A 16368-nucleotide genomic window follows, 5' to 3' on the forward strand; every position below is an offset into this window, starting at 1 on the left:
ATTTGTTTTCCCAGAGCCAGCTTCCTCCCTGTACCTTTGTGTGCTCCCTGAATAAAGGGGAAGGTACGGATGATGTCTTCAATTATTGCTGCATTTAATCAAAGCCCATGTGAAAGCTCTTGTCTGTGAAATCCAACTACTGCTGTGGGTAGTACAATTTTTAAAAAGCAAAACACCTACTTTTCGAGTCTAATCCATAAATGTGGAGTCCAGACCTGTGGTCAATCTCAGCTGAATGCCGCTCCCCCGCACCTGACCCTGGCGCGTAGATGCATCTTCGGGGAGGTTGGCTTTGTGCTGAAGCGGAATTTTGACCTCTGCGCTATTTGGGGGGGAATTTGGTGGGTGCCCATTTCGTGTCACAAACAGCACACATCCTCGGAAAGAGGCGCCCTGCGTCCATGCCCTCACCACGGCCGACCCCTCCGTCGCGCGCGCGTGCGCACACTTGCATGCCGAACTCTGGGGGCGGGGCCAGGAGCGCGTCACGAGCCCCCGCCCCCCCTTGGTGGCGCCATCTTCCCCTGCCACGGGAGGGGTCACAGGTCAGCCCTGGAACCTCACGCGGGGCGAGAGGGCGAGCTTGGGGTCTGGGCGCCGCAGGGGCGGGGGCGAGGGCGCGCGGAGGGGCCGGGGGCCTGAGGGCCCGGCCCCTGGTTTCCGCGCTGACGCCTTGGTCTGAGGAACCCTAAAGCTGTTTGGCCGCTTTTGTTTTTCTTCTGGTAACAGCACTACTTGGGAACGCTGTGCGGTGTCGCCGGCCGGGCTGTCCCGGGGAAGGTGAGGTGCCGGGCCGGGGGTCGCGGGCGTCGGGCCGGGATAGGGAGCTGCTGGGGGACGTCGGGTCGGGGACTGGCGGGTGGAGGGGCCGGGGGGCAGGCGCCGGGGCGGGGGCCGCGTACTGCGGAAGGGGCCCGGAAGTGCCGCGCGGGGAGTGGTGGGGGGTACGGGAGGCGGCCGGGGTACAGCGCGTCCTTCTCGCTCTCCAGGTGCGCGTCCCGAGGGATCATGGACCCGGGGCCGCGCCCGGCGGGCAGCGGCTGTGGCAGCCCCGCCAGCCTCTCCCGAGAGTACAAGCTGGTGATGCTGGGTGCCGGCGGCGTGGGGAAAAGTGGTAGGTGCCCTAGTGCTTCCACTTGACCAGAAGTGCTCGCTCCCACCTCCCCACCGGAACCAGATGGGAGGCAGGCCCTGTGGTCTCCGGTGTTGATGCGCGCAGTTCTTTCAAACGTGGGTCACGTCTCTGCGGACTCTAACTTTCGTTTCTTTTTTTGAAGCCATGACCATGCAGTTCATCAGCCACCGATTTCCAGAAGACCACGACCCCACCATCGGTAAGTCATATAACCACCGAAGTTTCCAAGGAACTGTATAGGCCTGCCTGTCTTAGTGTCAATTTTTGAAACAGTTTTTAACTACTTAGCTTTGGAGCCTTTTTTGGTTTCCTTCATAGGTTTAAAAAAAAATTATTTATTCATGAGAGACACAGAGAGAGGCAGAGATACAGGCAGAGGGAGAAGCAGGCTCCATGCCGGGAGCCCCGTGTGGGACTCAATCCCGGGTCTTCAGGATTACACCTTGGGCTGAAGGCGGCGCTAAACCGCTGAGCCACCAGGGTTGCCCTCCTTAAGAGATTTTTAAACGAGAATTTCATAGTACTTGGTGAGCAGATATTTTTCTCACTTAATTCAGTGTGTCTTTAAAGCATCTGCTGTCTTTTGTTGAACATTCCTGCCACACTTTTGTCCGTTAGCATTTCGTGGTTGCCAGGCTGCATTGCCAGGTGAAAGGGAAAGCTTAAAGGGCACATAACAAGGCTTTTGCTGTCACTTTTCTAAGGGTCTCTGGCCCTGTAACTATGAGTCAGCTGGTTTGAACTTCCACAAAAGGAAGCAGAAAAACAAGTCCAGCCAGCCTGCTGAATGGGGGCAACTCAGACCTGCAGCCTGGACTCCTCATCCACTTCCTTATTCTTCAAGTTTATTACATAGTAAGGTCTTATTTCATGTCTTGTAGCACTTAGTGCTGTGTTTTTGGCAAAACACTTTAGAGTAAAAAGAAATTTGTTTTGCCCTATTAAAAAGAGTCGCTGTTCTCTACGAAGACTAAGAACATTGCCGTCATTCCTGAGCCATAAGGAAGGAAGCATGCTCCATTCTAAGGGTTTATGTCCCAGGATAAAATAAAAATGGTGGGAAGGGGAGGGGAAGGCACAGAAGGCCTGCCATGTTACTAGTATTTTCAGAATGTGACCATGTGTCACGATCTTGGGTCTTTAGGAAGGATTTCCATTGGGCCAGGCCTCTGCTGCACTGTTTCCACAAAGCCAGTGAGAGTTCTGTGCCAAGCCAGCGTTGGATGTAGTCATTTTACATAGTAGATGCTTCTGTGGCTTGAAGAAAATAGAAACACTGCTGGTCTTAAAGTACAGCATTGTTCAGAGATTCAAACTACATAGGGAATTCTATTTTTTTTTTTTAAGATTTTATTTATTTATTCATGAGAAACACCGAGAGAGGCAGAGACACAGGCAGAGGGAGAAGCAGGCTCTATGCAGGGAGCCCGATGTGAGACTGAACCTGGGGATTCCAGGACCACGCCCTGAGCCAAAGGCAGCCGCTCAACTGCTGAGCCACCCAGGCATCCCTACACAAGGGAATTCTAAAACTCAGTTTAGGACTCTGGATAATTTACTTAGAACTCCACAAATATTTTTTCCTTTCTTTAAATTAAAACTCATGTTTGTTCTATAAAAGAGCTAATTTTTTAAATCCGTTGATTCTGACCCCCCAATCAGCTGCTCTCCTGACAGTATTATCTGATTCAACAGCAAACATGTGTCTTCAGTTCCCATTTGAGCCAAGGACCTGTACTAGGCCCTGGGAGTTGGAAAGATGTAAAGATTGCTCTCATCAAGTTTATAATTTAGGGTCTTTTCTTAAGGGGATTTTGTTTCAAATTTTGGTAACTCTTAAGAGGAAAAACTCTACATTGTAGCCAATACATATGCAAGTATGTGTGTCTATGGGTATTATGTACACATGGATACATATATATGTGTAACTCATACCAGGAAACTATATATGTCATTACATGTTCTATGCTCTTGTATTTTTTTTCTTGTAAATTTTTATTTGTTTTAATGCTGGTCCCAATCCATTAAGTTTATTCACAGCTCACTAATCCTAATGGATCATGACCTGTAGTTTGAAAAACATTGGTTTAGTGGGCTCTTTGAAGAAGAGTCAGGAGCAGGAGGTTAAGAATATTGAAATACACTTCAATGTAAGCAGCAATTGTTTGAATGATGGAAATACTGAGTGGGTTTTCTTTTTTTAAACTTCCTTGTGGGGATCCCTGGGTGGCGCAGCGGTTTAGCGCCTGCCTTTGGCCCAGGGTGCGATCCTGGAGACCCGGGATCGAATCCCACGTCAGGCTCCCGGTGCATGGAGCCTGCTTCTCCCTCTGCCTATTTCTCTGCCTCTCTCTCTCTCTCTCTCTCTCTCTGTGTGTGATTATCATAAATAAATAAAAAAATTAAAAAAAATAAACTTCCTTGTGTTTTCCAAGATTATTATGATAAAACACATAAATTTACTTTCATAAAGAAGAATTTATAACAATATGTATTGTTTAGAAAAAAGTAAATGATTTTTCTTTGCTGTGCAGTATTAAAATGAGGAACCATAGAATTTGGTTAAGTACATAAGGCTTTTGAGTTGAGCAGCCCTTGGTTTTCATTCTGGCAGTGTAATCAACTATGTAATATGGGAATGATATTTAATGATCTAGAGCTTAATTTTCTTTGTATGGTGGAGCTAATACTGTGGATTGATATGTTTGTCACTATTGCCACTGTTGAATGAGTTAAGGTAGATGGATTACTTAGTATAATGCTTGGTATCTAATAACTATTTAACAAATGGTAAAGTTACTTTTTGAGCCCAAATTTTTGGGGGTGGGGAGAGGAAGAGAGAATCTTAAGCAGGTTCCATGCCAGTGCAGAGCCCAGTGTGGGGCTCAATCTCAAAACCCTGAGATCATGATCTGAGCCAAAATAAAGAGTCAGATGCTTAACCAAATGAGCCATTCAGGTGTCCCAGAGCCTAATATTTTTTAAAAAGACAGAATCCTTTTTTAGTTTAGAATTGTAGATAGAGTCTTATAAACAACGAATAAGCTTCTGTCGTCACTTAGGTGAAAAAACACATAACACCTGAATTGAAGACCCAGTTTAGGTACCTCAATGGATTGAGCATGCTTCCTGAGAAAATCCGGGCACCTAACCTGTGTGTAATCTACCTCTCCATAAGATGATTTTAAAAATAAAGTTACAGGGTACCCAGCAGGCTCAGTTGGTAGAGCACTCAACTCTTGATCTCGGGGTCATGAATTCAAGCCCATGTTGGGCTTAGAGATTACCCAATAAAGAAAAAAATAAGATTGCATATTCCTGTGTTTATGGGTTTATGGTACACTTTTCTTCCCTCCTGCAGAAGATGCTTATAAAATCCGGATCCGTATTGATGATGAGCCTGCCAACCTGGACATTTTGGATACGGCTGGACAGGTATTAAATCTTAGAATGCTGTGTATAAAGGTGTTTTCACTCTAGTAGAGGGGAGGGAAAGACTTATGCAGAGAAGATCACCAGTTCATTTTTCTTAATTTTTCATGCCCTCTGACTCAGGATAGCAGGTAATTGATAACATATCTCTTATTTAATCTGAAATAATAGCAAATGTGTATGTAGCTCTAGGTTGCATCAATAATGATCCTGTTTCCTTGTAGGCAGAGTTTACAGCCATGCGGGATCAGTATATGAGGGCAGGAGAAGGGTTTATCATCTGTTATTCTATCACTGACCGTCGAAGTTTCCATGAAGTTCGGGAATTTAAGCAGCTTATTTACCGAGTTCGACGCACTGATGATACACCTGTGGTTCTGGTGGGAAACAAGTCTGACCTAAAGCAGCTAAGGCAGGTAAGGAGAGAGCAGAAATGCAGTCCATGGTCTCAGGAGATCGGTCTTGGTTGTTTTGCTGTATATAGATTCTTTTGCTTTAGAATAAGAATTTTAAATTCTCTCTGACTTTAGAAATTTCTCTATACTAATTTGTAATTAATTTGGATAAAATCTGGATTTTAGAAATCAGTTTACACCACTGGATGAGAATTAGAAAACAAATAGAGTGCTTGCTTATTTATTAAAAATTTTATTTATTTGAGAGAGAGAGAGAGAGAGACAGAGCAAGGGGAGCAGCAGAGGGAAAGGGAGAAGTAGGCTTCCTGCCGAGTAGAGAGCCTGATGTGGGGCTCCATCTCAAGACCCTGAGATCATGACCTGAGCTGAAGGTAGGCGCTTAACCGGCTGAGCCACCCAAGTGCCCCTAGAGCACATACTTACTAAGTGGAAGATCATAGAATGTTCATTTTCTTAAACCTTGGAAAATAATCAGTCTATGTTGTAGTAGGACAAATCTAGGTTAGACTTCAAGATAATCTTCCTAGGACGCCTGGGTGGCTCAGCAGTTGAGTGTCTGCCTTTGGCTCAGGGCGTGATCCAGGGGTCTGGGATCAAGTTCCCCATCGGGCTCCCTGTGAGGGAGCCTGCTTCTCCCTCTGCCTATGTTTCTGCCTCTTTCTTTGTCTCTCTCATGAATAAATAAATAAAATGTTAAAGGAAAAAAAAGATAATCTTCCTGATGGTGAGGATCATGAAGGAGACCTGCAAGGGGAGAATAAGAGAAATTGTAGAAGATTCTAGAGTAAGCTGTACTCTTAAAACTGGAAACAGTGTTTAAAATCTCGCTGTTTGGTGTGGAGTTGAAGGAATAGTGGACAGGCACATGGTGACCACTGGTGGAAGCAGCAGAGTGGTATAGACTTCTTGGAAGTAGTTTGACAGTAGATAAGTTCACAGTGCTTCTCAATGCTGTTTGAAAAATATATCCAGGAATTTATATGTAAAACATTCGTTGCCAGGCTGCCATGGTAGCAAAAAGTTAGAGAAAGTCTAAATATTCGGTCCTAGGAGAAATTATGATCATCCCTAATTGGATATATCAGTTTTGGATTTTTTTTATACTTTAGGAAAATTAAAATTACATATTTGCTGTCTGACTTTTCCTATTTCAAAGAGTTATCTTTGGGATCCCTGGGTGGCGCAGCGGTTTGGCGCCTGCCTTTGGCCCGGGGCGCGATCCTGGAGACCCGGGATCGAATCCCACGTCAGACTCCCGGTGCATGGAGCCTGCTTCTCCCTCTGCCTGTGACTCTGCCTCTCTGTCTCTCTCTGTGACTATCATGAATAATTAAATAAAATCTTTAAAAAAAAAAAAAACACAAAGAGTTATCTTTAAAATGGATTAGAAAAAAAATGGATTAGAAATAGAATCACGAGGTGCCTTGGTGATTGGGTGTTGTGTCTGCCTTTGGCTCAGGTTGTAATCCCAAGGCCCTGGGATCGGGCTCCACAGCGGGCTCCCCACAGGGAGCCTGCTTCTCCCTCTGCCTATGTGTCTGCCCCTCTCTGTGTGTCTCTCATGAATAAATAAAATCTTAAAAAAAGAAATAGAATCACTTTATAGAAAGGCAGAGGATCTTAGGATTCAGTCTCCCAGCTGAACTCTGGATGTCTCCAGAGTTGAGGAACTCTATTTCTGTTAAGATAGCCTCTTCACTTTTCACTGTGTGGGGCAGCTGTGACTATTTTCTGTGGTTATCACTCTGTTTTCTCATGTTTACATTTTTAAAGGTCACCAAGGAAGAAGGACTGGCTTTGGCCCGAGAATTCAGCTGTCCCTTTTTTGAGACGTCCGCTGCATACCGCTACTATATTGATGATGTATTCCATGCCCTTGTACGAGAGATACGTAGAAAAGAAAAAGAGGCGGTGCTGGCCATGGAGAAAAAGTCTAAACCCAAAACCAGTGTATGGAAGCGGCTAAAATCACCATTCCGGAAGAAGAAGGACTCCATAACTTGAAGGGAAGGTGTGTGGGTTCACCTGTGAACTGCAGGGCTTACGCAGAGCCACCCGGTGACTTGTTCTAGTGAGCACTGTGCTTGCTCTTTCTCCTGTGATGACTGTTCCTTTAAATGTAACTGATGAAGGGGATATACCCAGGGGGCGTTTTCAATGATGTGCTGTTTAGAGTACTGTCCTTTAGCTAATTCTGACCTATTAACCCAGTTGAGCACTGTCTACTTGTAAATTGTCACATTAGAATTTGATCTACCTATGTTTTGGGTTCTGTTCCTGATAATAGTTAATTATTGTCGATTGTTTATACCCTGGGGGAATATATATTTACCACGTGTGTTTGATAAGCTCACACGAGGAAATTTCCTGCTGTGCATGACTCCCATGTCCTTTTCAGCTTGGATTCCCTGAGATCTTCCCAGGGAAGGGCCTCGCTTTCTTCTATTCACAGGTGCTTCTTGGGCAGTGAAAACCATGTAATAAGATCAGTGGTGCAGGTCAGTTAGTAGCCTGTTGCAGATTAGGGACTGATGAGATTGGGGAAGCCAGGCCATGGAGGAGGGTGGGTGGGACTTCCATTGGGGAGAAGCGGTATTGGAACCGTGTTCCCAGGCCAGCCTGGCTTTCCAAAGACCTGCACATTTGACCCAAATACACTGGGCTAGGTGAGGACAGGCAGAAGCGAGTGACATGTATGAAAGTTTCTTCTAGGAAGTTACTTTGTTCTCACTTTCAAGATTTAGCCTTTCCTTAGCTTCCAAGGTATATGCTTTGGGAACCATTACTGAATTACTAAACTCTTGTTTAGACCCTTGGTTGGGCCAGCCATTGCCCTGTGCACGTGTATTTTCTTCCCCAGAGATGTGCACACTGGTACCTTTACATGAGGTGCTTTCCTGTGTTCTAGAAGAGCAAGGCCTGGCAAAATGTTTTTAGGTCCTTCATCAGGCTAACTACCATATAGGAGAGACATCAGGAGTTAGAGTAAAATCATGTATGTGCCTCCTCAACATAGACAATCACTAGACTCTGTGCTCAGAGAAAACCTGGGGCATCTCTGTGCCAATGAGCCAGGCGTGAAGCTTTAGAATTCCTGTGTGTTGAGTTTCTCATTGAAGATTTCTTCAGAGGGACCTTGGTGAGTTCACCACACAGGGCTGTCTGAGCCTTGGCAAAACTTAGCCTAAGAGAACACCACCCTGATATTGTGCATAACTGGGAAGCTAATGTCCTGGGAAGGAACAGCTTTAAGTGTTAGTGGTGAGTTCTCTTTTTAGAATCAGAGTATTTGGATACGTGAACTTACTGTGTGTGGAGAAGTGCAGAAGTGCTAAGAATAATGTAGCGCAGATTGAACATTAAATGTCACGGCTGCAGAGTTTGTGACTATCTTAAACCCTGAAGGACGTGACTGCAGGACCTTGTAAAAAATGCGCACCTTAACTTGCTGTTTGCCACTTTTGTTACTGGCAGAGGGACAGGGTGGCTGTGTTTTGTCCTCATACTCAGTGTGGCATCTGCTCTAGGTTTAAAGAAAGGTGATGGTTGCAGCTTTCTTAGCTAAGCCGTGGTCCCCTTTGAAACCAAATAAGTCATGTTTTATGGTACTCAAGCCATTCCAAAAGTGAAAGACCCAGAATTTGAATCAATTAATTGCAGGACAGAAATCTGATAGGAACCATAGCACTTTAGAGAAGCATGAAGATAGAAGAAAAATGGAGTGCAATTCTATTTTAACAGTATTTCACCACATTTAAATTAGCTTAGAGCCTTTTACGTGTAATGCCTTAGCTTCTCAATACTAATGACCTAGGGAATTACTAGCTGTCAAGCAATAACTTGACAGCTGTATAATTATTCAGGACATTCAGGGCAGCAGAGAACTTTGCCAGAAAGAAAGATTCATAAGAAGGGAATTTATACTGCATATAAGAAAAATAGCAAATTTGTGTTTTTAAGACTGTCCCTGTCCTATATTTGGTCATTGGATTAATTAGCCCATTAGTATTGAGAATTGTATTCATGGTGCTACATAGTTCGAGGGAGTGTAATATGTGTAGGTAACAGTTCTTCTATTCTTAGTGATGATGAGTATGTAATTTATAAGCTCTGAATAGTCAGGTTTATCCAATTTGAGGGCATTCAAATCAATTACTGCCTGGAACTTTGAAAAGAGAAACATTCAGGGACAAGTTTAAGCACTGGAACTATTCATGCCTATGCCAGATTGTTAAGTTAAAAAATTTAGAAACTAGTGTCTAGAATGAGCTGTTTAGAACTCAGGAGGGGATATGTTTAATTCTTCTCATATATTAGCAAGAATTGGTCTACTGTGATGTCTCGGGGTGGGAGAAGGAAGAGAGCAGTCTTTCACTTAATGCACTTGTATATGAAGACAGTTTATATGACACAATACAGAACTTTTAAACAAATTGTTGGGTTTCTCCTTAACCTGTGTGTGGGTGGGAATGCTTGGAATTGTTGCACAAAGGTCATTTTAAGAACACTTAAATACAATAAGATTTTATGTTCTGGAAAATGCTGATTCAAAAATGTGAAACGGGTCGTGGCGGAGCAGCATTCCCTTTGTTCACCTAGTCCCTGTCAGGTGATCCGCTGGGACTCCCATCAGAGTATTCATGGGCCACGTCTGTGCACTAAAGCACCATGTAAGACGAAAGGATTTGAAGGAATAAAAAGTATCCCTGTTCTTGAGCTTTGATAAAATCAGCATATGCAACTAGAGGTTGATCATAGGGTAGTAGATTTCCCTGTTTCAAACTGGGAGTGTTAAGGAATTCAGAGAAGGAAAGACCCTATAAGGCTGGGCCCAGTGGGGGGCACAGAAATGGAAGAGGAGGCAAATTGAGGAGATAAAAGAGAGGTGATTTCTGAAGTTCCTCATTTTTTAAATTTTTTTTAAAGATTTTATTTATTCATGAGAGACAGAGAGAGGCAGACACAGGCAGAGGGAGAAGCAGGCTCCATGCAGGGAGCCTGATGTGGAACTCGATCCCAGGTCTCCAGAATCACACCCTGGGCTGATGGTGGCGCTAAACCGCTAAGCCACTGGGGCTGCCCATTCCTCCTCATTTCTAGTGCTTATTACTTATTTTCATTAAAAAACAGTTATATACATTTAGGAATCTCCTGAAACAAATAATTGGTAGTGTTGCTGCTTTTCCAGACTTCCAAACTACCTGAGAAGGGTGACAAATTCAGTCTTCCTTTTTAGGAGTCCGTGTTAACTTTGACAAGCTCTTAGCTTTAAGAGATGTTTCAGTACTGAAAACGGATTTGCAGTCATCCTGGATTTGTTTATGTTTTTGTTTTTTTTTTTAAAGATTTTATTTATTCATGAGAGGCACATAGAGGCAGAGACATAGGCAGAGGGAGAAGCAGGCTCCCTGTGGCGAGCCCAATGTGGGACTCGATCCCAGGACCCCCCAGGATCACAACCCAAGCCAAAGGCAGGCAGACGCTCAACCACTGAGCCACCCAGGCATACCAGTCATCCTGGATTTGTATTCAGGGGCTCCTGGGTGACTCAGTTAAGCATTTGACTCTTGATTTTGGTTCTGGTCATGATCTCAGGGTTGTGAGATCTCAGCAGGGAGTTTGCTTGGGATCCTCCCTCTCCCTCTCCCTCTGCCCCTGCACCCTGCTCAAACACTCATATGCTATCATGTGCACGTACTCTCTCTCTAAGATAAAATAAACCTTTAAAGTTTGTGTTCAAACTATCTTCATGGGATCCCTGGGTGGCTCAGCGGTTTAGTGACTGCCTCTGGCCCAGGGCGTGATCTTGGAGTCCCGGGATCAAGTCCCACATTAGGCTCCCTGCATGGAGCCTGCTTCTCCCTCTGCCTGTGTTTCTGCCTCTCTCTGTGTGTGTCTCTCATAAATAAATAAAATTTCTTTAAAAAAAAAAACACAAAACTATCTTCATGCATTCATTAGCTCAGCTGGAACTGAGACTTGTGGCCTTAGCGACACAAGGAAGTAGTTGGAGACCTGAGTTCTTTGATGAAGGAGATCACTCATCTTGTCCTCAAACATCTCTCTCTCTCTCTTTTTTTTTTTTAAAGATTTTATTTTATTTATTTTTTTTTTAAATTTTTTTTTTCAATTTTTTTATTCATTTATGATAGTCACACAGAGAGAGAGAGAGAGGCAGAGACACAGGCGGAGGGAGAAGCAGGCTCCATGCACCGGGAGCCCGACGTGGGATTCGATCCCGGGTCTCCAGGATCGCGCCCCGGGCCAAAGGCAGGCGCCAAACCGCTGCGCCACCCAGGGATCCCTAAAGATTTTATTAATGAGAGACACAGAGGCAGAGATATAGGCAGAGGGAGAAGCAGGCTCCTAGCAAGGAGCCCAACACAGGACCCGATCCCAGGACCCCAGGATCATGCCCCAAGCCAAAGGCAGACACTCAACTGCTGAGCCACCCAGGCATCTTGCCCTCAAACATCTCTAAATGCTCTTGCTGCACAAATTTGTCTTTCTCTTCTTCCTACTAAGAATTGTGTTAAAATAATTAGGTATAGCCTAAATTAGAATATTGAGGAAAATAGCGAGTGTATTTATATTTTACTCAATTTCTGACAAGTGCTTTTCAGGGAAAGTTGGAACCGGGTCTTGCTGTTCTTCCTGGGTTTGCTGGTTACCTATGGCTCAGTGCCCTTCCCGTGTGGCCAGACTGCACCTACATCCATGAAGAAAGTGAGAGCCGCCTTAGCTCCTGTCTGCAGAAAGCAATGTTGTCCTTTGATGACTAGAGTTGGCTTGCTACTTGTCTGGTGCATAGGACCAAGCATGGCCTGGAGGGTAGGATGGATTTTAGATTTTAGGAACATGCAGCCAAACAGTATAAGTGAGTCATCCCTTACTGAGAGCCTTGCAAACCTATTTCCCTTCACTGTCCAGATGGTTGGAGCTTGGGGAGGGCTAGCTTCCTGAGGCTAACGAGTGAGTGACCGTAGCCAAAGACTCCTAGCATGTGGCTTCTGCTTCCAGGGGCATACAGTGGATTGGGAAGGCAGGGCAATTCATAAGCAACCTAAAACCATGTTAAGAAAACATAGAAAGATTTGGATTAAATGGGTAAGTAGAATTAGGCCATGAAGATTTTCAAAAAGAATCTCATGACTTGGAACAACAAAAAAGTCAAGAGTCCTGTATGTAGGACAACTCCAGTGCAGGATTGGAGAGTAGGAGAGTCAAGACTATTCGTGATATAGGTGGGATGAGCGTTGAGAAGCCCGCTTGGGGTTAGAGTACACGTCAGGACATACACAAGGCAGGGCTGAGTGTGTGCGAAACCGTGAGGGCCAGTCTGAAGTGTGCATGGCTCCCCAGTACATGTCTGCTCTGGGTCAGAAACAGCCAAGAGCTGTTCTGTTCATCATTTTCTCAGCTTAACCTCTGGAGATTCTGATTTGATAGATTCTGATAGGATCCAGGAATCTATATCAAATCACAGATGATTCTAATGAGTAGAAGTCACTGAGCCAGATGTTGTTGGAGGGCCATGGGTGGGCATTGGAGGACTGTGTGGAGCAGTGATGGGTGGCTGTCACCAGGTTCGGAAGATGTCAGCGGCTGTGGGAGCGGGGTGGGGTGGGGTAGGAAGTGCTGGGACTAAGCAGTAAGAAGGTGTGGGAGGAAACAAGGGACTGTGGCTCCCAGCAAAGAAATAAAATTCCTGCTTTTGTTAGGAGGAAACCCCTGGACAGAACAAAGGATCGTTGAGTCTGAATGTTTGGGGTATGCTGAAACTTACAATCTACTTTTAAATATCTGTTGGCCTTGAGACAAAATTACTGAAATGTTTTTAGCTTTGTCTAATAGTCCTTGCTTAAAAAAACTTAGCATACACGATCACATCATTAAGTCACCCAGTTTTTTGAACAAAAGCTGCTGGGGTGGGGATGTGTCATTTCCTGCCCTTCCCAGAGCTGGTTATTGCTAGTTTTATTGCAGTTTGCTCTGAGCCAGGAGAAAATCTCTAGCTTCAGAACTAGCCCCCCCACCTCCCATCAGATGTTTTCCTGAGTTTCCTTGCACACCAGTGGTTGATGATGCCAAGTATGTGTTCAGAAACAGTGCAGTCCAGTATAAAATCTGTGCCGGCCAGGAAGGCATACCTGCGATTCTGGTGTAGTCAGTGCCACCCAAATGCTGTGCCACTCCCACCATCAGATCTGCTGACACTCTAGAGCACATGTGGGTCTGGTTGCAGCATATACACACCCACGACTGCTACCACCCAAAAAACTAACAAAAACAAGGTTCCAGGGCAGCCCTGGTGGCGCAGCGGTTTAGCGCCGCTTGCAGCCAGGTGTGATCCTGGAGACCCGGGATCGAGTCCCACGTCGGGCTTCCTGTATGGAACCTGCTTCTCCCTCTGCCTGTGTGTCTGCCCCTCTCTCCCTCTGTCTCTATGAATAAATAAAATCTTTTAAAACAAACAAAAAAAACAAGATTTCACACTAGACCAAACTTCTTTGGAAACTCTAACTCAGCAATAAGTAGGAAGAGGCACGGATTTTTTGTGTTTGCTTTGGGTCTGCTCCTAGACAATATTTTGTCCCCTGCCTGTCCTCCTTCATTCCCAAACCTGTATTGAGCACCTGCTAGATGCCAGATGTTGGATGTTGGGAATTCAGCTGCGTGAATGACAAGAACACACCTCTTGGTGGCTCAGGTCTGTTTTTTAGGAACCTCCGATTTTTTTTTTTTAAGTAGTCTCCATACCCAACATGGGGTCTGAAACTCACAACCCTGAGATCAAGAGTGGTGTGCCTCCTGAGCCAGCCGGGCATGCCAGGCACTGATTCTGATGCATGCCATCTCCTGTGACAGATATGGACTGAGTGCTGGACAGTGGGAAGGGTAAGGGGCTGTGAACAATTCCATGTCCACTTGGAAAAATGCCCGACTGGAGACTGATCTGGTGTGTCAACGTCAGTCATGGAAATGTCCAGTTTCAGAGTTGTGAGTTCCAGTCCCACACTGGACGAGGAGAGGACTTAAATGTTAAAAAAAAAAAAAAAGAAGAAGAAAAATATGTTCTCAGCTTTCTGAAAAATTATACTCTGTGGCTAACCTGATGTTGCTCTTGAATCACGTAAAGAGGACCCCAACACTAGGCTGTTTGTCTTGGCAAACAAACCATGAGGTATGGGACATGGATGCGGTCAACGGCTCGATCTCTTAGAGTTTGTTATAAGATCACAGGAGGGATGCCTGGGTGGCTCAGTGGTTGAGCATCTGCCTTCGGCTCAGGTCGTGATCCTGGGGTCCTGGGACGGAGTCCTGCATCGGGTTCCCCATGGGAGCCTGCTTTTTCCTCTGCCTATGTCTCTGCCTCTCTCTGTGTCTCTCATGAATAAAGAAAGTCTTAAAAAAGATCACAGGAGAAAATGCTTTGGACAGAGGAGCTGGAATACAGGAAACAATGTGGTGGTCCTCATTTGCCACTCACCAGCACCCATTCCTTCTTCCAAAGGAAATGACATTTTATCCAAGAATCCACCATTTCCCGGCACTAGGTTCCAGGGCAGTCCTAAAGACACTCCCATCTTCCTTGCCTGATTGGCTCTGCAGTGACCATGTGGCCGATGTGGGACCAGTGAGGTGAGAGGAGAGAAAAGCTAAAGGTTTCTGGGGATGCTTTCTTATTTTTCTGGGAGTGGCCATGAAGCAATCTCCTCTTTTCCCCTGAAAGTGGTCCTACAAACAAAATCTTTAGGATTAAGGGGACATTGAGTGTCACTGTGGCCCTCGAGGTATTAGTGACCTTTTGCCAGAGTTGTGCCCAGAGCTGGCTCCACCTGTGGACTTGCAGGTGGGGGAACCGGTGTGTGTTGTTCATGTTTAAGCTAATTGGAATTGGGTTTCCTATTAATCGTGGACAAAAGCATCCTGAGTGCCAAGATACTCTTACCATCATTATTGTTATATTATTGTGTTTTTTTTTTTCAGACTTACCACCTAGAGAAAAAGCAACATGCAAAATTATATATGTGCTGTGATTGCATTGTCAACTGGTTCGTGGATGGGAAGATGTGCTGAAATTAGTGACGCTTGCCCTAGATAGACGTGTTTTCTGGTTTCTATGAACTTGTACTTTATTTTAAATGTTTTCTACAGTGACCCTGATTGACACATCATGGAAAAAATGTACAGGAAATAAGACCAAAAGTCAGAAAGTTGGGAAAGTTCTAGAATCTTGACTTATTTTTTTCCCCTTTTCTCTATCAATTTTTTTTTTAAATTTATGATAGTCACAGAGAGAGAGAGAGAGAGAGAGGCAGAGACACAGGCAGAGGGAGAAGCAGGCTCCATGCACCAGGAGCCCGATGTGGGATTCGATCCCGGGTTTCCAGGATCGTGCCCTGGGCCAAAGGCAGGCGCCAAACCGCTGCGCCACCCAGGGATCCCCTCTCTATCAATTTTTGTATAATAAGATTATTATATTGTCTAAAGTTTTTAGTTCCTTTTTTTTAAAAAAAAAAAAAAGATTTTACTAATTCATGAGAGACAGAGAAGCAGAGACATAAGCAGAGGGAAAAGCAGGCTCCATGCAGGGAGCCCGATGTGGGACTTGATCCCAGGACTCTGGGATCACAACCCGAGCCGAAGGCAGATGCTCAACCACTGAGCCACCCAGGTGTCCCAGTTTTTTAGTTCCTTCATTGAAACTTTAAAAGAGTAGAGGCTTCCTTTCCTGCTTCCGGCTTGTGCATTCAGGGAAGGCAGTTTCCCCAGGAGAGAAGGTAGGAAAAGTGCCTCATTCCAGACTTCAGGGTGTGCAGGGGGTCCTCAGAACCTCAAGGGTGCATTAGCCTGCACTTCTCTTTCAGAGCATTTCTCTGTCATTCCATATTTACTAGCAGGATTATCTGATTGTAGCTGGTCCTCTGCTGAGTGCCACAGGATCGGTGTATCATAGCCTCAGCATCTGGCACATGGTATGCACTCGAGGACAAATTTCTGTTGAGGAATGAATGGAAGACAGAATCAGCATTGCTTTGAGGTATAAATATTTCCAATTACAGGGACAGGCACTGAAGCCATCCTCTCTCTCCTGGGGGTTAGAGTCTTCGGAAGGACATTTTGAGAGGAAAACAGGACTAGAGAAAGGACTCTAGGTCTGGAGACTGGAATCTGCATTTTTTTCTTTTTTTTCAGTAATCTCTACACCCCATGTGGGGCTTGAACTCACTGACCCTGAGACCAAGAGTCGCAGGCTCCCCCAACTGAGCAGTCCAGGCACCCCTGGGATCTGAATTTTCGGGTGGTGTGGAGGATCACACTGGAGTACGTGCTCTAGGACATCCTGTTGGAATCATTCACCGTCACCGAGCTCCCAAGAAG

The 16368-nt window shown here is 45.2% G+C and overlaps 1 protein-coding gene across 3 annotated transcripts; it reads left to right on the top strand.

Moving 5' to 3' along the window:
• Nucleotides 1–483: 483 nt before the first annotated feature.
• Nucleotides 484–16354, top strand: RIT1 (Ras like without CAAX 1). Of its 3 annotated transcripts, none has more exons than XM_055324312.1 (7): nucleotides 484–545; nucleotides 730–780; nucleotides 990–1114; nucleotides 1278–1334; nucleotides 4497–4570; nucleotides 4792–4983; nucleotides 6757–9699. In XM_055324312.1, exons 3-7 carry the CDS (start codon nucleotides 1009–1011, stop codon nucleotides 6985–6987), a joined length of 660 nt encoding a protein of 219 aa, XP_055180287.1. In that variant the 5' UTR covers nucleotides 484–545; nucleotides 730–780; nucleotides 990–1008; the 3' UTR covers nucleotides 6988–9699. The 3 variants fall into 3 exon arrangements, with proteins under 3 accessions (XP_055180287.1, XP_055180288.1, XP_055180289.1); XM_055324313.1 differs by lacking the exon at nucleotides 484–545 and adding an exon at nucleotides 16183–16354 and having other exon boundaries at nucleotides 552–780; nucleotides 6757–6994; XM_055324314.1 differs by lacking the exon at nucleotides 484–545 and adding an exon at nucleotides 14974–16176 and having other exon boundaries at nucleotides 552–780; nucleotides 6757–6994.
• The last annotated feature ends 14 nt before the right edge of the window (nucleotides 16355–16368 follow it).

This window comes from Nyctereutes procyonoides, unplaced genomic scaffold, assembly GCF_905146905.1.
Source record: "Nyctereutes procyonoides isolate TBG_1078 unplaced genomic scaffold, NYPRO_anot_genome, whole genome shotgun sequence".
In the NCBI taxonomy this organism is placed as follows: domain Eukaryota; kingdom Metazoa; phylum Chordata; class Mammalia; order Carnivora; family Canidae; genus Nyctereutes; species Nyctereutes procyonoides.